General features: G+C 35.9%; 3 protein-coding genes across 5 annotated transcripts; all 3 read left to right on the forward strand.

The window, feature by feature from the left end:
* Positions 1-516: 516 nt before the first annotated feature.
* LOC132177525 (pre-mRNA-splicing factor ATP-dependent RNA helicase DEAH7) lies at positions 517-11,499 on the forward strand. Its single transcript, XM_059589889.2, has 19 exons — positions 517-659; positions 1,136-1,441; positions 1,875-1,941; positions 2,093-2,234; positions 2,403-2,615; positions 3,618-3,694; positions 4,803-5,052; positions 5,394-5,570; positions 5,701-5,846; positions 6,434-6,531; positions 7,098-7,206; positions 7,492-7,669; positions 7,792-8,021; positions 8,151-8,327; positions 8,681-8,752; positions 8,883-9,059; positions 9,290-9,351; positions 9,456-9,608; positions 9,696-11,499. The coding sequence occupies exons 3-19, from the start codon at positions 1,936-1,938 to the stop codon at positions 11,293-11,295; spliced, it is 3,867 nt and encodes a 1,288-aa protein (XP_059445872.2). The 5' UTR covers positions 517-659; positions 1,136-1,441; positions 1,875-1,935; the 3' UTR covers positions 11,296-11,499.
* A 436-nt stretch (positions 11,500-11,935) lies between these two features.
* LOC132178858 (kish-A-like protein) lies at positions 11,936-16,344 on the forward strand. Of its 3 annotated transcripts, none has more exons than XM_088515801.1 (6): positions 11,936-12,043; positions 12,595-12,638; positions 12,722-12,828; positions 13,371-13,405; positions 14,116-14,209; positions 14,564-14,688. In XM_088515801.1, exons 2-5 carry the CDS (start codon positions 12,636-12,638, stop codon positions 14,181-14,183), a joined length of 213 nt encoding a protein of 70 aa, XP_088371927.1. In that variant the 5' UTR covers positions 11,936-12,043; positions 12,595-12,635; the 3' UTR covers positions 14,184-14,209; positions 14,564-14,688. The 3 variants fall into 3 exon arrangements, with proteins under 3 accessions (XP_088371927.1, XP_088371926.1, XP_088371925.1); XM_088515800.1 differs by lacking the exon at positions 14,564-14,688 and adding an exon at positions 16,164-16,344 and having other exon boundaries at positions 11,937-12,043; XM_088515799.1 differs by lacking the exon at positions 14,564-14,688 and having other exon boundaries at positions 11,937-12,043; positions 14,116-14,479.
* Positions 16,345-18,586: 2,242 nt separating this feature from the next.
* On the forward strand, positions 18,587-20,475 carry LOC132179238 (uncharacterized protein At3g27210). The gene is made up of 3 exons (XM_059591908.2): positions 18,587-18,927; positions 19,625-19,702; positions 19,824-20,475. The coding sequence occupies exons 1-3, from the start codon at positions 18,702-18,704 to the stop codon at positions 20,246-20,248; spliced, it is 729 nt and encodes a 242-aa protein (XP_059447891.2). The 5' UTR covers positions 18,587-18,701; the 3' UTR covers positions 20,249-20,475.
* Positions 20,476-21,148: the final 673 nt, after the last annotated feature.

Raw genomic sequence — 21,148 nt, forward strand, 5'->3', positions numbered from 1 at the left:
GTTAATATGTAAGCACTAATACAAAAATAAAGAAAAATATAAAATACAAAATGCAAAGTATGTAAAATTGCATTCTTCGTGTTCTTAGATAAACAAAATTATCAGGTATCAAACAAATCAACAAAAAATGTATTCATAAAAAGAAAATAAAATAAACAATAACAAATAACATATTTGCCAATCTATTAAAGCATGTTGATGCTTGACAAAATCCTAAAATAGATATATAAAAAACACATAAAAAAATGCCAATATTGTTTTAATCAGAATAAGAGAATCAGAATTTTAATAAAAAAACAATTATAAAAAGTAATTATTTGTGTTTAAGATCAATTAGATAAATTAGACAATTAATTGCATTTTAATATCACTCATAAATCATAAAGCAGCAGCTGTTTCCGCGTATAATTGTTTATATATATATATATATATATATATATATATATATATATTCTACGAAAAATGAAAGTATGAAACAAAGCTCAAGAAAAGATCAAAACGATGAAAACTGAAAAGAAACCTTACAGACCCACGGTGTGAGTGACGGTGCACTCCCAGTCTTCCTCTCTTGGCTCTCCCTCTGTCTGAGAGTCTCTCTCTCTCTCCCAATCTCTCCCTCTGTCTCAACGCTTAGTCGAATCTCTCTCTCCCTCTGCTGGGTAAGTATTTTTTTTTTCTCAATCAATTAAGTTTCTTTTATTTCCTTTCAAAAAAAGTACTTGAATTTTTTTTTAAAAAAAGGTAACCGGTGCTCGCCCCCTTTATGTATGCCGCAGCCACCACCGGCCACCATCTAACTACTCTCTCTTTATCACAATTTCACTTTTAGCTGGCAGCTTATGGTCTTTGTGTTAACAATAATAACGTTGTAGAGTAAATCTAAAAACTATCTCTTTTATAACTTATCTACAACTAGGCTCATGTAGAGTACTTATAAACTATTGAATCTATGAACTTTTTTAATAAAGATTGATTAAATAATTATATAAGAATTGAGTTTTGCAACATTGCTGAATATTGTAACCAAATATTTCACATTCTAACACTTAAAACGAGAATAGTGTAGTTCCTGCACGGGAATGGGCTATCCTTGTACGGGAATAGGAATCAAACCTGATCGAGTGAAGTTGTGCAGCCAAACACCACCGTTCTTCTCCAAATTAATCCACGCAGAGTCTTAAGAAACGCAAAAACATTTGCAACGCCAAGCACGTTGCCTCCCACGGCTGCACACCGCCACGGTCCCAACTTCGCAGCAGGTCACGAAGAAAACAGCACCCACCGCACCACCGGAGCAGCACTTCAATACCGCACCACTCAACCACCGGAGCAGCGCCGCTCTACCACCGCAAACGACGACTTCGATCCACACGTGGCGCTCTTACTCACGGCCAGAGCAACCGATTCACCCAACCACCGTGATAAGGAACGTTTTGCACAGGTAACTCGCCCACAGAACGTCTAATACTCTTCACTGTGAATCCACCCAAGAAAGAACCCTCTGATATCAGATGGTAAGAACCGTAGTTCTTATCAACTAAAATCAGAGAAAAACTAAAGAAAAACAGAAAAGATAAAGGATTGACCACTTCGAGGGGTCAGCCTTGACAAATTGCTTATAGCAATTGGCTCTTCGGTGAATAGTCATACGGCATCTACACTGATTTTATAGAGGAAGAATAATCCTAACCTAGTAAGGAAAGGAATTATTATTGTGTTTGCTTAAGAACGAAAACTAATTTGAGGGTTCCTAGCATGGTTACACGCATTTAGTCTGTAGTTGGAAGTTATACCATTAGGGTATACAAATTGATTTATCAGTGATCTAATTTCAGCTGCTAGCTGAACATATTTTCTTGATTTTATATGTGTAGTTCGTCACTCTTGGTGCAACTGTTCTGGAGGTTGATTATTCTAAAGGTTATCTGATCAAACATGGAGGTTAGTTTCAGATGACCAAATATAGCACCATCGAAGCTTTTCATTTGAAATTCTTAGAATAATCGGTTTCATTTCTGCATGCCTGGAATTTTTATTGTCGATATATATATATTAATCTGTGGATGTTAATGTTCTTGCTCGATATGATTAGACCCGTGGAGGTGATGCTGGAATTTTAGACGTGGACAAGATAACAGAGACATTGGAACCTGAGAAGGCAAGCAGTGGAGGATTGTATGTTCCTGGGAAGGATAGATTGGTGTTTAGACCTCCTGAAAGGAAATCGGTCTTAGGTGCGCTTAATTACCAGATATGATAATTTGCCTTGAAATGGCACTAAATTTTTCTGTTTGTTCAATTTTTTTAGAATTCTAGTTCTTTTCTTCCGCTGATTCTAATTGAAAGTATACCTACATGATTAATATACAAAAGTTGCTGTTTGTTATGTTTTAATGTAATAGGGCTAGATGTCCTTGCTATTGCAAAACGAGCGGAGTCTAAGGTTGATGGTGGATTCAAGGCCCCAAGAGAAAGAGTTGCTTCTATGGTGGCGTCTTTAGAGGAAGAGGAGAATTCGGAATCCTCTGGGTTAGATGAAGTAGGAAGTAATGCAAATAGTGGCACACGCAATAATGTTAGTAGGCGATATCGTGAATCGGCTGCAAGCGAGACAGGTAATATCTTGTTTTTATATTTTGTCAAATAACCAATTGCATTTAAGGATTCCAATTTACAACTATTCCATTAAAGAAAGAATGAACCCCAGTCCTTCTGAAATATGAATTAACTATTTGTAAGATACTCGAACATGTGTATGGGTTGTATCGTGTAATGTTCTTCTTTCCAATGTAACACGACAAGGATAAATAGTTGGTTTTGTTTTTTTGCCTTTTTTTTTTTTGGGGGGGGGGGGGGGGGGGGGGGAGTTAGTGCTCTTTCTATTCAATTTGCAAGGATAGTATCAGATGATGAAGTAAAATTATCTGCAAATTATTTTATTGAAAATGGCATGATCTGTATACTACCAACCAATTGACTATTCATAGTGTCTCTTTTAGTCCTGTCATTCAGTTACAGGTATTGCCTTTTATGATTTGGGCGGGCAGGTCTTTTAGTAGTATGCATGTGTGCAAGGTCTCTGTAGTTAGGGGAACTTAATTCCCAAGATGTAGTTTTTGTTATGGTAATCTTTGAGAAACCATGGCAAAAACAATGTGTGTGCTGATCATCATCAATTACCCATTTTCGAATTTAAGATGAAGGTTGTTTGAAGGGAGAAACACATGAGTTGTTTACATTTGTGGTAGCCTTTTCAAAGGAGATGTCTAGGGGATTGTATCAAAGCCTTCAAGTTATACAATACACCTTACCTTTCTTTTACCGTCCCGACTTTTGAATATGAAAGCTCTTTTCTTCTTCTTCTTCTTCTTCTTCTTCTTCTTCTCCTTTCCAGAATGATAGTGACCAGTGGTCAATTTTTACTAGTGTTATTATAATTAGGAAGATTGCATCACTCGTTTAAACACGTTTTAAATGTGCTTTTGAGTTATTTTTTGGTTGATGCATGCATTATATCTCTTGTACATTGTCCAGAGTGTCTATGGCTATTTATATTCTTTTCCGTTTTCATTTTCTATATTTACTAAGCCAAAAATTCTGTAATCTTTGCATTTCAGGAAGTGCTGTGACACAAGAAGAACAAGTTAATGATACACCTCGGACTCATCGATCTAGTGAACATTCGTTTTCAGATGTGAGTCAATGTTTTGTCGTTGGTATTCTTTGTTCTGCCATATTACTACTATTTTTTCTTTTGCTATCATTAATGGACTGTTAGTTGTGCATGTGGGATGCACACCATGAATCTTCTGACCGAGTTAGGGAATATACAGAGATCCTTTTGACTGTGACTTGTAAAATAAAAAAGAAATGACAGACCTGTCTAGAAGTTGGAAAGGAGCAATAGTAAATGAAGTTAGGAAGCTCAAGGCTAGGATCAGGTTTTGATTTAATATCTTTCATGTCATATTGTTCTCCACTGTAACACCTGTGTTTAGGCCTTAATCTTTATCAATCCAAGGAACACGCATAAATTATCTGTAGTTCTCCATGTACTGGGGTTGCTCCCTTTTTCAGTTCTTGTTTGTGAAATTATTTTTCTGAGAAGGCTCATCTTACCAAACATGAATGCCTTTTTATACCTCAAGTGCTATTCTTTGAGCCGTTGAAACTTCTAATTATAAGAATGTCAGCATGGCAGCAACAGGAATGGACTGCTTATAGGATTCAAATTAACATCCTATTTGTCTCTTGGTCCTGCAAGCCCTTGTGTATTTGTGGTTTTGGGCCTTTTGGCAGCCTTTGCAATTCAATGTTCTTGATCCTGTTTGTTGGTATTCCGACAGCACTTTTAATTGAACTGTTGGAGGTTAATATGGTTTTTAATTTGGACATAAGAGTGATATGGTTTGAAGGTTTCTTTATAGGGTCTTCAAAAAGATGAACTGCTGTTATCAGTGTCGCATACTTAAGTGGCTCACTTTGTTTACCTATAATATAATGTAGACAAAGTCATAAATATTTGAGGGGAATTTGAACTTGTACTTTGGTTGAGCTGATTATATCTGGATGAATTAACTGTTGAGGTTCTTCTTCTTTTTCGTCTGACTAGGGGTTTTCTTTGTATACTCCATGTGTACTAGGGTTGCGGCCCTTTGTGTTCATTCAATGATAATGAAATTACTTATAAAAAAAAAACTGTTTGAGGTTCTTCACCTTATTGGTCACTGTGGTTTTTAGTATATGTGTTCCATTTGATGTTGTAAATAATACTGATATGCTGCTGACTTCTCCAATTCAAGGTTCCAAATACACCGACAAGAAGTCACCAGAATATTCGATCTTGGAGTCCTAGGTATGAAAGGGATGACCGAGACCGTGAAAGAAGAGATTACAAGGATGACACAAGAAGTGAAAGAAGGGTGGGACATAGACACAGTTCTGACAGAGAGAATTATCACAGAAGGGAAGCACGCGATCGACATGATCAAGACTATGATGGAGAATATAGAAGCAAGCGAAGTAGATATGAAGGTTCAAGGGGTACACCTGGTATGTGATACTTCTGTTTAGTTTTGCTTCTTGAAGTTTTACATTCTTCAAGATATAGAAAAACAGAAGAGGGATGTGGTAGAGTGTGGTGTTATGTTTTGAAATTGAGAAGTCTCACAAGTACCAGAAACTTGTTTTCAGATAGGTGACCTAGAAAGTGGTGAATATGCACATATTTTATTGAAGAAAGATGTTTTTACATGTAAGAAAAATGAAATAAAGAACATGAAAATAATCTATTTACTTTATTAACATTGGTTTATTGACGGGATACTTATATATATATCTCAAAAAAATACAAGGATATTGCTTTCTAATTCAAAACTGTGCAAATCTTGCAGGTAGATCTGACTGGGATGATGGAAGATGGGAATGGGAAGATACACCACGCCGCCGGGATAGTCACTCTCATACCAGTAGGCGCCATCAACCTTCACCATCCCCAATGTTAGTTGGGGCATCACCGGATGCACGACTAGTTTCCCCATGGTTGGGTGGCCACACACCTCTTTCTTCTGGTATGTTAGCTCGATGTGAATTCTTCTCCCTGTATGTCAAAACATTAATTGTTTTCAAGCTGGCTATTTATGACTGTATATGTTGATTTTTGGGTACATAACTTTGACTCAATATTTGTAATAAGTATAGGTTCTGCCAGTTCTCCCTGGGACCATGTCTCTCCCTCTCCAATTCCAATACGTCCTTCTGGATCCTCTGTGAGATCCTCGAGTTCTAGACATGGTGGGAGGTCCCATCAACTTAATTTTTCTGCGGAAAATTCAGAAGCATTTGAGGTATTATACTGGCAACTTTTTTCCCCATTTCTTTTCATTTATTTTGGGGATTAAGGGTTCTGCATCTTAAACTCTGTTCCTATTAAGTAAGTTTTTTTTTTTTTTTTTTGGGTGGGGGGGAACTTCAATTACTCCGTCCGAAGTATAAGTGGTTTTGCAATCATAACCTCGAAGTTTAAAAATTTGCAATGTCGGCATCCCATGTTTCAGCCCCTTTTAATTTCACCCAATTTTTGTTAAAATGCCCCAATTTTTTTTAAAAGCAAAATGTGAAAATTCAAAAATGCCTTGGACTCACACTGGGTCACCAGAATTTTGAAAGAGGGGGGGGGGGGGGGGGGGGTTTGGGGGGCATTTTAACAAAAAATGGGTGAAATTAAATGGGGCTGAAACATGGGTTGTCAACATTTCAAATTTTTAAACTTCGAGGTTATAATTACAAAATCGCTTATACTTCGGGGGGTAAGTGAAGTTTCCCCTATTTTTTTCACATTGAATGGTGGTGATTGTGGATTTCCTTGCTTGGTTAATTCATATGCTATTCATTCTATCTACAGGCTTTTTCATTATTAATGTCATGTGTGTAGGATGGAGGTGCTGATAAGTCTGATTTCTCTGAAGAGCACAAGTACGAGATTACAGAAAGTATGCGTCTCGAGATGGAATATAATTCTGACCGTGCATGGTAATTTTTTTTAATGGACATGTTCTTCTTCTTTGATAAGATTCGACTCCATGATATTTGCTGCATAAGGATGACCACATTTAGTTGTTAATTGCTGTAAAAGGATATAGGCTTAATAACACAATCTGTGAACAACATTTGTGGCTGCCTTGAATTTTCTCAATCTGCAATTCATGTTTACAATCTTTTGGAATCTTCAAGCAAGCAGTAATTGATGGTATCATTTGATTTGCTTCTTCAAACTGGAACTTGGCTGCCTTGAATTTTCTCAATCTGCAATTCATGTTTACAATCTTTTGGAATCTTCAAGCAAGCAGTAATTGATGGTATCATTTGATTTGCTTCTTCAAACTGGAACGAACTCTTACAATTTTATCTCAATCCTTTATAGCACCTCTTCTCAGGAATTGTGCTAGCAAAAATAGAAAAAAGAAAAGAAAAAAAAAGCCTCCTTTTAAAATCAAACTTATATTTGTATATATTCCATCTTTGATTTTATATTATAAATTTTATTAGTGCTACTTAGTTGTCAACTTATTTTGACCAATACGATTTCTGTTTTATAGGTATGACAGAGAAGAAGGTAACACATTGTTCGATGCAGATACCTCGTCGTTTTATCTGGGAGATGAGGCTTCTTTCCAGAAGAAAGAAGCAGAATTGGCCAAAAGACTGGTATGTTAAATTGTATTATTATTTTTTGGAAATATGTTTAAACCATTTCTCATCAGTGCATAAGTATTATATACCACTGTTATATTAATAGGTGATTGCATGTGTCTACCTGTTATTTTCCTGAAATATATATCTTATTGAGTACCTTAGAAATTTATAAACTGTTGTTGAGTACCTTAGAAATCGATAAACTTAAGATAGTGGTATAGATTGTTTAGTTGCTCAGATTTTGTTGGCAATCAACATTCTTGTCATCTCTTTAAGGATTTGTAATCTCTAATGCAGCTTCGGAGAGATGGAACCAAGATGACACTTGCTCAGAGCAAAAAGATGTCCCAGCTCACTGCCGATAATGCTCAGTGGGAAGACCGGCAACTATTGAGATCTGGAGCTGTTAAAGGGACTGAGGTGCAGACAGAGTTTGATGATGAGGACGAACGCAAGGTTATTCTTCTTGTACATGGTAAGAGAATCTTATAACAAACCTTTTCAACTAGTTGATGAATTACACGTCACTTGCTGTGCATGCACATATGATGTCAACCTTCTTTAGCTAAAATGTCCTCCCTTCTTTTCTTGCAACAGATACAAAACCTCCTTTCCTAGATGGGAGAGTTGTTTTTACCAAACAAGCAGAGCCAATAATGCCAATAAAAGACCCAACATCAGATATGGCAATAATTTCGCGCAAAGGATCGGCTCTGGTTAGAGAAATTCATGAGAAACAAAGTATGAACAAGTCACGCCAACGTTTTTGGGAGCTCGCAGGCTCGAAACTTGGTGACATTCTTGGTGTTGAAAAAACAGCGGAACAGGCATGGTGCTTTTTAATGAAGATTTGACTTTTACCTTCCTTGGGTTTTAAACTCTCTCCTTTCTTTCTTCTTCTTCTTCCTCCCTGGGTAGGCATAGGTCTAAGACTTGTGTTTTCATCTTAATGGCAGATTGATGCCGACACTGCCGTAGTAGGCGAAGATGGTGAAATTGATTTTAAGGAGGATGCAAAGTTTGCACAGCATTTAAAGAAGGGGGAAGCAGTAAGTGATTTTGCAAAGTCAAAAACCTTAGCGCAGCAACGTCAGTATCTGCCAATCTATTCTGTGAGGGATGAGTTATTGCAGGTTTGCCGCTATTCCTTTGGGCACATTCTTGTTTGATCCAAATGACTGATAATTGCTTGCTGTCTCGCCTTTGAAGGCAGATGGGAATATGTGTTTTTGAAATTTATGAATGAGCTTCTGATTTTCAAAATCTAGGATTTGGGAAGTGCAATCAGTTGGTCTACTCTTAATTCTTTAATTAATTTTATGGCATCCTTTGCTCGAAATTTTATTTTCCAAGTGTATTTCAGAGTCCTTGATTTTTATTATTATTATTATTATTATTTCAGTTTCCATTTGGTTTTCCTCTTCAAAGAATTTATATTACCTTGTCTTTGATGTGTCCTAATTCTATTTGAATGTTTTCTGGATAGGTAATTCGCGAAAATCAGGTGGTGGTGGTTGTCGGAGAAACTGGTTCGGGAAAGACGACTCAACTGACACAGGTTCCTTCAAGCTTTATATGATGACGTTATTATTATAATTATTGTTGTTGTTGTGGTTGCTTATTAATAATAATGGTTGAGGCATATGTGCCTTGTCAATTGGAAGCTGATATTTGGATTTTGTTGACAGTATCTGCATGAGGACGGCTACACTACAAATGGTGTAGTTGGTTGCACCCAACCAAGACGTGTTGCAGCTATGAGTGTTGCAAAAAGAGTTAGTGAAGAGATGGAGACGGAGCTGGGTGACAAAGTTGGTTATGCTATACGTTTTGAGGATGTGACCGGGCCAAAAACCGTAATTAAGGTGAATTGCTTTCTTTGTTTCCAAAAGCAAAGTTATTGGAATTCCTTGGACACTTCCCATTTAGGCTGCTTACCATGCATGACTTCTTTTTGTAACCTTCTGTTAATCTTGATGGTTGTTGAAATAACTACTACGCTCTTTTTTTTAGTGCACAAATTTATGTGAATAGAGATCAGTATGTATACCTTGATATGATTATATGCTAAATCTTTGCTATTTCAACTTTACAGTATATGACTGATGGAGTACTCTTGCGAGAAACACTCAAAGATTCTGATCTAGAAAAGTATCGGTATGGGAAATTGGAAATTGGAAATTTTATGTCTATCTTTACATGTACCTGTTCATTTACAATCAGAACATGATTATTTACTATCAAGGTTATTACTTTTGCAGTGTCGTTGTGATGGATGAAGCCCATGAGAGGTCACTAAGCACAGATGTGCTGTTTGGGATATTGAAAAAAGTGGTTGCTCAGCGGCGTGATTTCAAGCTTATAGTGACGTCTGCAACTCTGAATGCGCAAAAATTTTCAAATTTCTTTGGAAGGTAACCTTGTCATTTTGCACCACAATTTGATCATGTCATCATTGTATCTCCATCTACTTGCTTAAAATTGCTAATTTCTTGTTGCAGTGTACCAATTTTCCACATCCCTGGCAGAACATTTCCTGTTAATACCCTGTACAGTAAAACCCCATGTGAAGATTACGTTGAAGGTGCAGTGAAGCAGGCTATGACTATCCATATCACCAGCCCTCCTGGTGACATCCTCATCTTCATGACTGGCCAAGATGAGATTGAGGCAGCCTGTTATGCCCTTGCAGAGCGTGTGGAACAGCTCATATCATCCACGAAGAAAGCAGTTCCAAAACTCCTGATACTCCCTATATATTCACAGCTGCCTGCTGACTTGCAAGCAAAGATATTCCAGAAAGCTGAAGATGGGGCTCGTAAATGCATTGTGGCAACCAATATTGCTGAGACATCTTTGACTGTAGATGGAATTTTTTATGTCATTGACACGGGGTATGGTAAGATGAAAGTATACAACCCTAGGATGGGTATGGATGCTCTCCAAGTATTCCCTGTCAGCCGTGCTGCTGCTGACCAACGTGCTGGACGTGCTGGTAGAACTGGGCCTGGGACATGTTATCGCCTGTATACAGATAGTGCATACCTAAACGAAATGCTGCCAAGTCCTGTGCCTGAGATCCAAAGGACGAACCTCGGCAATGTAGTTTTGTTACTCAAATCTCTCAAAGTTGAGAACTTGCTGGATTTTGATTTCATGGACCCACCTCCGCAGGATAATATTCTTAATTCTATGTACCAGTTGTGGGTCTTAGGTGCTCTTAACAATGTGGGAGGCTTAACTGGTCTTGGCTGGAAAATGGTGGAGTTTCCGTTGGACCCCCCACTTGCCAAGATGCTTTTGATGGGTGAAGAGCTAGGATGCTTAGATGAGGTGTTGACAATTGTTTCAATGCTCTCAGTGCCCTCGGTATTCTTCCGGCCTAAAGATAGGGCAGAGGAGAGTGATGCTGCGCGTGAAAGATTTTTTGTGCCGGAATCTGACCACTTAACGCTATATAATGTTTACACTCAATGGAAACAACATCAATATCGGGGAGACTGGTGTAATGACAATTTTTTGCATGTGAAAGGGTTACGAAAGGCTAGAGAAGTGAGATCCCAGCTGCTGGATATTCTCAAGACACTAAAAATCCCTTTGACATCTTGTTGGCCTAATTCAGATATCGTGAGAAAAGCCATTTGTTCTGCATACTTCCATAATGCAGCAAGATTAAAGGGTGTGGGTGAGTATGTGAATTGCAGGAATGGGATGCCTTGCCATTTGCATCCGAGCAGTGCTCTCTATGGTATGGGTTGCACTCCAGATTATGTGGTTTATCATGAGCTGATTTTGACAACAAAGGAGTATATGCAATGTGCGACAGCAGTGGAACCTCAGTGGCTGGCTGAGCTGGGACCAATGTTCTTTTCTGTTAAGGAGTCGGACACATCGATGTTGGAGCATAAGAAGAGACAGAAGGAAGAGAAAACGGCCATGGAGGAGGAAATGGAGAATTTGAGGAAGGTGCAAGCAGAAGCAGAGCGAGAAAGCAAGAAGAAGGACAGGGAAAGGAGGGCAAAGCAGCAGCAAGAAGTCTGCACGCCAGGTCTGCGGCAGGGCTCTACAACCTATTTGAGACCAAAGAAGTTTGGTTTGTAATTAGAAACTGTACTTTATGAAATATCGAATGTGTTTCCCGCAGCATAATAGGGCTGTTCTTAACACAGGAAAGAAATTTTTCTTCTTAATTGTGTATCAGAAATTGAAAAAGGAAAAGAAAAAAAAAAAAAAGAAGACAGAATTTGTTGATTTTTGCCAATGCAAGTATACCAGTTATAAATTAAGGATACTGGCTTGTTCGAAGTAGCAGAGGTGTTTTTTGTTCTGCTGAGTTGGATGAACTTTTTCTCTTGGAGGAAATCTCTGTTAGCATTAAAAAAAAAAAAAAAAAAAAAAAAAAAAATTGAAAAAATTCTTTTAGATGATTGTGGTCTTGAAAAAAAGACAAAAAGGAAGCCTAAATCGAAAATTGTTTATATCTTTTTGGTTCATATATTTACTATTTTAATGACGAATTCTGATTTTTAGCAAACAACGTTATAAGTATTATTTAGAATATCACATTAGTTCGTAAATATAATAAATATTATATAACAATTATATTAATAACTTATATGATAAATGTGACGGGAAATACTAAATCAGCTTGTAAATACTAAATAGCCTTGGGGAAAAAATATATTTTACGGGCTTTATTGTGAGTACGCAGAAATATATTTTACAAATAGCCTTAGCCTTAGGGAAAAAATTAAAAACGCAGGCTTACCTCTGAAGTAATACTGTTTGTAATAAAGCCCGTATTCTGTGAGGCCAGCGTTCTGCTTCCTCTCTCGTCGTTTCGACCAAGGTAAGCCGCTCTCTCTCTCTCTCTCTCTCTCTCTCTCTAAAAGTTGATTATTAGTAGCGGAATTAGCGCGAATCGTCCACTTGTTGATGTTTATTTTGTCCGTGATGGTGAGATTTTCTGTAACGGAGGCTAACAAGATCGAAATTAGGGTTTTGATTTGGATCTTCCTGTTTGGTTCGTATTTTTATTCATTCATATGACAAAATGTAGTATGAGAGTTGCATTTGTTGAAAACTTGTGGGTTTTACCCTCCGTTTGTTTCGCGGGAAAATTCTTCGTATGGGGAAGCAAAGAAATTTAAGTAGAGGATAGTGTAATCTGGTTAAGTTTGACGCATAGTTTGATCCTATGTATTAGTGTTATTGAAAGATATAATTAGAAAATAAAAAATTCAATTCAAGAATTACTTGAGACCATAGGCCCTTTTAAGTACCATAAGGTTGCTGAGGAATCACTTATGTTTGCATCTTATTCATGTGTTGGATTCAAGTGTGTTAGCGTGTGTGACCCATAATGTTGCTCATTTTATTTTGTTTATTTGTGTTTTGTAGTTTGGAGGAACGAAATATTATCAATTTAAATACGACCCGAGATGGTAAAGTGAAATTTTGAATTGTTCTTGTTTTATTTAATTTTGAAATCAATAAAGGTTTTGACTTGGTTATTTCTGGGATCCAGTCGGCGCTCTTCAACTTCCATTCTTTTTTAACAGTAGTTCTGTTGGGAATTTGTGCCTGCACTTATTTGAAGATGCATTTTCCAGCAATCCTTGAACAGAGAACGGGGTATGTTGTCTCTGTTGTTCTTATTGTATTTTTATTTCCGTGATTGTTGTGTATGATTGAAAGATAGTTCTTGTAGTTGTGTATGATTAAAAAATAATATCAGTCTTTACCATCTTTTATTTTTTCAAACAATTCTCTAAAAATAGTTTTAAGCAATTTTCTGAAAATGACAAAAACAATTTCCTATATAATGAAGTGTCATTGCAGGTTGTCTAATGACCAGTTGTAGTGGTCACTATACAACCTGCAGAGATATTTTAGGCAGGTTTCTCTCTCTCTCAGACGCGCAACATGTATTCTCTCCATCCATCCTGCCCATTCTAGCTCCACTAGCCTGAAAATTTTCAGTTGTCCTTTTAGTGTCGTTTATATATATATATTTCCAAATTTATGTATGGTTTGTCGTTTATTTATTTGATATATCCATGTTAAGCACATTTCAGTGTTATCACAAGATTGATTGCCACAGTAATCGGTGTTCGCGTTTGAGTTGTATGAATTGGTTATAGTGGGTCCTAATGACTGATATGCTTTTCTGACAGGTTTCGTGGTTTCTTTTGGAAGGCAGCCAGAATAGGTAGGCCTTTTGTTTGATGTTTTACCATCATCTTTGTTGGACTAGTCCGCAACTACTCCTATGTTTTTTTTTTTTTTTTTTTTTTTTTTTTTTGGGATTGCTATCCTTGGGTTGGCATTCGAGTATTACATTTTTTTTTTTAATGTCGGAGAACCTCTCCAAGGTAAGGCCCTTCGGACCCACCTCTGCAGAGTAAACCCAGTATAACATAAAAGGGAAGCAGTTTTTTGTTTTATATCATGTGGTTGATGCCCTCAGATGTCATCCACAAAAAGCTATAAAAAAAAAAAAAATGATTGATGCCCTATAAATCCCTGATATAATGTATCTGACCTAAAACACATTTCTTTTGAATTACTTAAAAGAATTTTAGAGCACACATATAGAGCGAGATGCTGATTTGGGTATATTGATCCAAACAGTTATACATTAATATACAAATGGATGTGGTTAATCTAAAATTTTGCAAGACAACTAGTGGCACTATGACCCAGAGGGTCTGCTAAATTGCAGATTGCCCTTTGATGATGTTTTAACCTGTCTGACATTCAAACTTGCAAACATGAAAACCATAGAAGAGAAAATGAAGTAGCAATTATATTTTGATAGGATATACATTTGTTCAGGATGCTATGAACTTCTTATAGCCTATTTTATATTGCATTGCAATCTGAAACGCTGACGTTTCCTTGTTTGTTTTTCTGAAAAAGGTGAGCGCTTGAGTCCGTGGGTGGCTGTTGGATGCTTCACAATGGGCGTGTCAATTATCTTTTTCTGAGCCCCATATTGTCCGTGTATTCTGATGTAAGCTTCACCTTTTTTCTTCTCACATGGCAAAAATCTCACTCCTTGAAATTGATATTATCAAATCTTCTATGTGATGAGAATACTGCAACCACTCTTTCTAGACCTAGTTGACATACTCATATTAAAGGCAGGCAATTCTCAGGATATTTGTTTATTAATGATTCAACCTTCATTGCAAATACTTGATCATTATTTGTAAAAATTCTTTTCATGGTAATGGTTATGATGGAACAAGTATCATGTGCCAAGTCCGAGCCTTTTGTTGTATATTATTACAGTTTATTGAAACATGCATGTTAAGTGGGAAATCCAACACGAATGCACATGAAATATTTATTTGAAATGCCACAGGTTATAGATTCTGAGACTGGTAAGCTAGTCAGCAGCAAGTGTGAAGTTTTGGATTGACGCATGCTATTCGTGATTTCTTGTAACAAAGTGTGCATGAAGGATGAGAAAGGTCTTGTGTGGACAGGGTGAGGTTCCACTCATTATAATACTTTTATATTGAGATATGTACTTTATGAATAGTGAAATTGGGAAGAATATGAGGAAAGAAAAGTAGGAGATCAAGCTGTAATTAGGGCAGTAGGGGTTTTAAAGCCAACAGGGATACATGCAATGACATGAACTGCGATCATATGCTTGACTCTCCTTAAAAACAAAAACTTATCTCCACCCCAATGAAACACAGACAGGATAATCTTCTTCATGGGTGTCTTTTGATTGCTGCCATCGGCTGCTCTCACCTTGTCTTCTTTGTTGAATCCATCTTGTTGTCCCAATTGAAGAGGCTCTTCTTTGTTGTACTCATCTTGTTCTCCCAATTGAAGAGGATCATCTTCTTTGATGTATTCATCTTGTTCTCCCCATTGAAGAGGATAGCTTCTCAAGAACACCCTTCTGTTATTGTAGCTTTCGTTACGGAAGCTTTTTGTTCTCAGTCCATCTCCCTCTATGCCTTTGCAATCCATACTATAGAAGATACTAATGAATACTGAGCAAAGGTGATTTTATGTAAGGGATAGATGGGGACAGAGAAAGGGAGAGAATAGGAAATTTGGTGGACGACAAGATGATCCTAGGAAAAGGAAATAATAATTATATAATTTAAAACCCTTGCATTTAGTTTTTATATGATCCAAGTGGATATTCTTCAATTATAAATCAATATTGGCGATTCGTAAATGATTACTCATTGGATTTAGCATGGTTTCTGTTTTCTAGCAAGACGTAAATGTTTGTTTTTTCTTTTGTTAAAACCAAATCCTGTGTCTGCCTCTGTATGATTTATCTTTGTTGAATATGCTCGTCATATACTCCTCCTATGGCACGTAACACGTTGAAAACAAAGACAAACACGACGAAATATCAGACTATGTGCCTAGATCCAAGGTCGTGCACTATCATAAGTGAATAAAGTAACAGGTCCATGAAATTCTCACTACAACGGGTTGGGCACGTTGGAAACAATGACCAAGTTGATGAAAATGATGATAAACCCATGAAATTGCACGATGGGATGATATTGATTTGACTAGGGAGATCTGGCACTTCATATATATATATATATAGGCTGATCTTTGGATTGATTATTCTGGCTGAATCGGGGATGATGCATTTTATGGTTTAGATTTGGTTTTAGCCTATAAAATTGATGGGTCACTTGATCATGTGAGAACGACATGTTTTTTTATAACATTAATAAAGTTAGAGGAAATTCTATTAAAAAACTGTGTTTCTCAATTGTCATTAAAAAAATATGTAACTTTCACATGTTAAAAATGCATGATAATTTTATATATTGAGCTTAATCAGTTTGGTGTAAAACTATCTCCGTAAGAAAAAGAGAATTCAAATATGATAGAGAGAGGTTTTTTTTTTTTTTTTTTTTTTTTCAAGTTATAGAGAGAAAGAGTTGAAATATGATAGTTTATGGTTTTTAATGCAGGAGCAATTGGACAGTTAGGCAGCTGATTGATATTTGAGCAAGAATATGTTATTGGCATTAAAGATATCAAATCTTACGATGAGACAAGTGGTTATAAGAGCCATATTTGTCCCCTCTATCATATCATCAAGATTAAGTAATGACGTGCTAACTATTTGAGTACATTAATGCCCTAGTCTTTTTCTCTACTTTAATTTTCTCTCTTCTAACAAACCTATTAAATATTTTTGACTTTTTATTCTTTTCTTTTCTGAATGAGTGATTTTGGCCTTGATTAAAGAAGGAGAGGGACCCTTTCCATTTTCAGAAAAAATTAAGACAATTCATTTTCCAGTTTATGTTAAAATTTAGGACAAAGTTTTCCTCCAAAATTTCCTTCAACCTAATCTATAAAAGTGACATATGTCAATTTTTTTAATAACATGTGAAAAACACGTGTTTTTAATAAAATTTATTCTAACTTTGTCCCTACTATTAAAAAAATATGTGATTTTCACATGTTCAAGGACATGATTTTCCTCCAAACTAAGTTGAAAGAAATTCCTTCAACTTAGTTTATAAAAGTGTCATGTGTTCATTTTTTTAATAACATGTGAAATGCACATGAGTTTTTATAAAAAAATTATTTCAACTTTGTCTTTGCTATTAAAAAACATGTGCATCTCACGTATTCAAGGGACACATGTCACTTTTATAGACTAGGTTGAAAGAAATTTCTCCAATTCAGTTTGGAGGAAAACTTTGTCCATATGACAGTATAAAAGTTGGACAAAGTTTTCCTCCAAACTGGGTTGAAGAAATTTTTTCCAACATATTTTATAAAAATGACGTGTTTACCACATGTGAGAAACACGTACTTTTTTTTAATTACAAGAATAAAGTTTGAATAAATTTTATTTAAAAAATATGTGCTCCTCTCACGCTATTAAAAAACATGTATTTTTCACTTGAAAATATAATAGATTTGAGGAAATTCCTTCAATTCAGTTTGAAAGAAAACTCTGTCCATAAAGAACGGTATTTATTTTCCTTGAAAAGGAGATCCAAAGTTATAGTTATGTTGGTTTCGCAAGGCATACTCCTTAACCAATTACACCATCTCTTGGGATTTTCTTTTTCTTTACTGTCAGTCTGTCATATGATTTTTGGGTTTTCAGGTTCTCATACAAGGAAATGTATCACTAAGATTGAAATACACTAATACGTATTTTACTCTAATACCTAAACATTTTATCCTTAATAAATATTTAAGAAAATAGTAATGTATTTAATTTAATACCCAATTGAAAATTATTTATTCCCCTATATGCTATCTCCACGGGTAATAATTTTGAGTGAAAATGAGAGTTTAATAAGTCATTGCTCAAAGCTGCAGCCTGCAGTTTGGTAAGATGTAGACCTACTGCCGATTTGTGCTGGCACGATTGGAATAATTTAGAAAGTACCACACCAAAAAAAAAAAAAATCCATTCTTGGCCATGTTCTTCCCCGTGAAGACTTATTTGCTTCCAAACAAGGCCTTATGATTTGAATTTAAACAAAATATTAGGGGGAAAGCTTTGATCATGTCTTTAGAATATCCAATCATATCCGGCCTTTGCGCTTGCATTAATCATTATGTCCAAATAGTTGATTAATAATGAGTTCTTCAAATACAAAATGTCATGATTCTTGGTTGGTTTAACTGCCTTCATGCACCTAATATTCAAAATCCCATACATAGAAGATTTATATTTTAAAATTTTAATTCATTAAGAAACGGTAAATTTAATTATTTAATTAATATTCTAATTATTTTCTATGTGTTTCAACAAATAAAACTTAACAAATAGAATATATGACTGAAATAAATGGTAAAATATAGAGTTTATAATTCGAACTCAAGATCTCAGCTTTAAAATTATGTTGAAATTATCTAATAATGCTACTCTTTAGTCTTTAGTCTTCACACTCATTTTATATCGATTGACGTGATGTATTTTAAATAACTTTTTATGGCATCTATTAAAAAAAAAAACTTAAAATACGCAAAGTTAATCAAAGTGAAACAGATATAAAGAGTAACATTATTTAAAATTCCCTTAAAAAAAAAAAGAAAAGAAGATATTATTTAAAATTATCACTTAATTCGAAAGCTCAAGTTAATTAAAAAAATTAATTATTTAATTAATTTTCTAAACTAATTATGACTTAACAATACATTATGCTAGATCTATGGCCAAAAGGTGCAAACTATGGTCATTAATTGGTCACGCCACTTGGGAGTCGAGTTTTCTCCTTTCTTGCCTAGCAATCCTCTGACAAATACATAAAATGAAAGCAATAACTTAAAAGAGATTTTTTTTTGTTAAGGGACCCATGTCTGCAAATGCCATTACTTCGCTTTCAAGACCAATCAACTCCCACCCCCAGAACTTGGTTGATTGAAAAAGTTTTCAACCTTTTCTCTTTCAAAGCATTAATCCAACTAACTGCCCCCTGTTCTCTTCTAGCTCTCTTTCTATATAGAAATTGCAGAAAACAGAATTTGAATTCCTAATGGATAAACATGGCAATGTTTGGAACATGGGGAACTCTGTTCCTGTTTCTACAACCTCGGACTCTGCCTTGAAACTTCAACGCTCAATCAGTTGTAAGCTGGACAGAGTTTTAATCGAATCACCGATCAAGAAAAACAAAGTCAAAGGCCAAAACTCAATTGCTGGACATGGTTTGAAGCCTCAGCCACCACCAATATCCCATGTAGACAGTTTCCGAGAATTAAGTATGATTCTATACTGTTAAATCTTTCTTGCCTTTCTCAGTAAGAATGTTGAACAATGTGTCAACTTACATTTGTGTCCTTTTATTTATTTTTTTTCTACAAGAAAAATCCGATTATCTGAAGTATTGTTCTCTGTTTCCTTCCTGATCACTTTCTGCATAATTATCAGCTTCTCTTTTCTGATGTAAAAAATTCTGGTTTTAGTAACACTGATGTTCTTGTTTTGTTTGAGATTAATATGATTTATTACTTGAAGTTTGTGGATTCGTACTTTTGTTTAATTGTTTCTGGAAAAGATTATGATTTGACCTCCTCTGTTTAGGTTGATTATTGCAAAAGTTATTTGACAGTCTTGGTGGCTCCTTGATTATAATGGTGTCTGTAAATAAAATGCTGACACGTGTAAAAGAGTTGTAGATACAGCATTACTAGGGTGATTATGAAATATGTATGCAAACTTGTTTGGAGATTTGGATTGTTTGTAGGCAGATTGGTTGGGAAATGTAGTTTTCCAGGATCAAATAAATAATCTTTCTTTCACTTGTATGTGATTCTGCAGCTTCCACATTGTAGAAAAATGTAGTTGCTTTCAATATATGCCTATAACATGTTACACGATATTTTTGTCTATAACAACATCAATTTATAGAAAGATATATACTATCTTTAATTGAATTGTGCCCAATGTTCCATGCAGGTGCTAAAGAGGAAATATATTTTGATCCACGGTCCTGCCCAGAATCTGATTGTGAAGACTTCTTCAGTATCAGCAGTGGTGAGAGTTGGTTTCAATATGTTCCATAATTTTTTTCTTTAATTTCTTTTTGAATTTCTATTATGTTTCTTGAAATTTTATACTTGCTTCTTAGATTTTTGACTAGCTTGTATTCATGTAGATACAACCCCATCTTGTGGCAACACTCCTATCCACCAAAGCAGCTGCAAAGAAACTCCTGAACCTCTTTATGTGAACAGCACACCCAGTTCCAATCCTGAACCCCCTCCAACAGATATGAAAAAACAACTATTTGAGCTCTTTCAAGAGAGCTTCAGGGGAGATGCTGTTGATCATGGCAGTCCAAATTTACAAGGAAGGCCCATTTTTCACATCCCTCCAAAATCTACAAATCAAACCCTTTATGCATCTCTAGCAAGCTCTGAATGCAGCAGTGAGACAACAACTCCCAAGGGAAGTTACAACCCCGGCGGGAAGGGGAAACTCGCAAAGTCTGCACGCTGCTGCCTTCCAAATTTGGTGCGCAGCCTGAGCTTTAATGGGAGGAGGAAGAGGCTGAGCCTTGCCAATAGTAGAGGACGCTGAGCCCAGCTTCTACTCTGTCTATATTTGTAAAGAACTGCAAACTATAGTCTATAGCATAAAAGACATAAAACCAGTATCTTAAATCCCTTTTCATATATTTCTTGGCTTCCCTCAAGCAGGTTGAGAAGCAGTTCTAACTTCTAAAGTGAATTATGAACTTTCTTTATATTATCTTGTGCAAGTACTTGGGGAGCTTATATTTTAAAGTGATGATGCGAATTTACCTACCACTTTTCCTAGATCCTTGCACTTTTACTATGAAGTAGGCGGTAATTCTTCTGTGTAGAATCTTGTGATAGCATTGCAGAGAGATGCATAGATCTTGACAAGCCAAGTTTGGATGTGCATTGTCTCTTGCTATGTTTCATAGGACTATAGCATTCTTAGTTTAGTTGACACGGTATGTAACAACTCACCCTAAATGATATGATATTATCTATTTTGGGCCAGATTCGCACGATTTTAGTATTGTGTTTACCCCAAAAGGCTTTATATCATTTAGACAAAGCATATTCCATATAAACATATCATATTTTCTATACTCAAACAATGTAGGACGTCACAAAATTGTTCACTTTTGGCTCTCCCGAATTAGACTTTCCAAAAGGTCACCTATCCTTGTACTACTCTCGCATAAGCTTGCTTAACTGTGGAGTTCTGATGGGATCATGACAATAACGTGTTTTAAAACCGTGAAGCTCATGATGGTCATGATCCTGTTAGGACTCCGCAATTAAGCAAGCTTATGCGAGAGTAGTACCGAGATGGGTGACCTCTTAAAAAATCTGGTTCGAAAAAACCTAAAACATACAATATTGTGTCAATGGAGTGGGGGTGTTACACGGTGTAGACTGCTACGTCAGTTTATAAAAAGCTTATAGTAATATCACTAACAACTCT

Source organism: Corylus avellana, chromosome 4 (genome assembly GCF_965113065.1).
Source record: "Corylus avellana chromosome 4, dhCorAvel1.hap1.2, whole genome shotgun sequence".
NCBI lineage: Eukaryota > Viridiplantae > Streptophyta > Magnoliopsida > Fagales > Betulaceae > Corylus > Corylus avellana.

Bases quoted from the DNA above. Each gene is read 5' to 3' on its own strand.
- LOC132177525 (XM_059589889.2), top strand. The intron at 5,053-5,393 runs GTATGTGATACT...CAAATCTTGCAG, and splicing joins AGGTTCAAGGGGTACACCTG to GTAGATCTGACTGGGATGAT. The intron at 8,022-8,150 runs GCATGGTGCTTT...TCTTAATGGCAG, and splicing joins TTGAAAAAACAGCGGAACAG to ATTGATGCCGACACTGCCGT.
- LOC132178858 (XM_088515801.1), top strand. The intron at 12,829-13,370 runs GTATGTTGTCTC...CTTTTCTGACAG, and splicing joins ATCCTTGAACAGAGAACGGG to GTTTCGTGGTTTCTTTTGGA. The intron at 13,406-14,115 runs GTAGGCCTTTTG...TTTCTGAAAAAG, and splicing joins TTGGAAGGCAGCCAGAATAG to GTGAGCGCTTGAGTCCGTGG.
- LOC132179238 (XM_059591908.2), top strand. From the start codon at position 18,702: ATGGATAAACATGGCAATGTTTGGAACATGGGGAACTCTGTTCCTGTT. The intron at 18,928-19,624 runs GTATGATTCTAT...TGTTCCATGCAG, and splicing joins AGACAGTTTCCGAGAATTAA to GTGCTAAAGAGGAAATATAT. The intron at 19,703-19,823 runs GTGAGAGTTGGT...GTATTCATGTAG, and splicing joins CTTCTTCAGTATCAGCAGTG to ATACAACCCCATCTTGTGGC.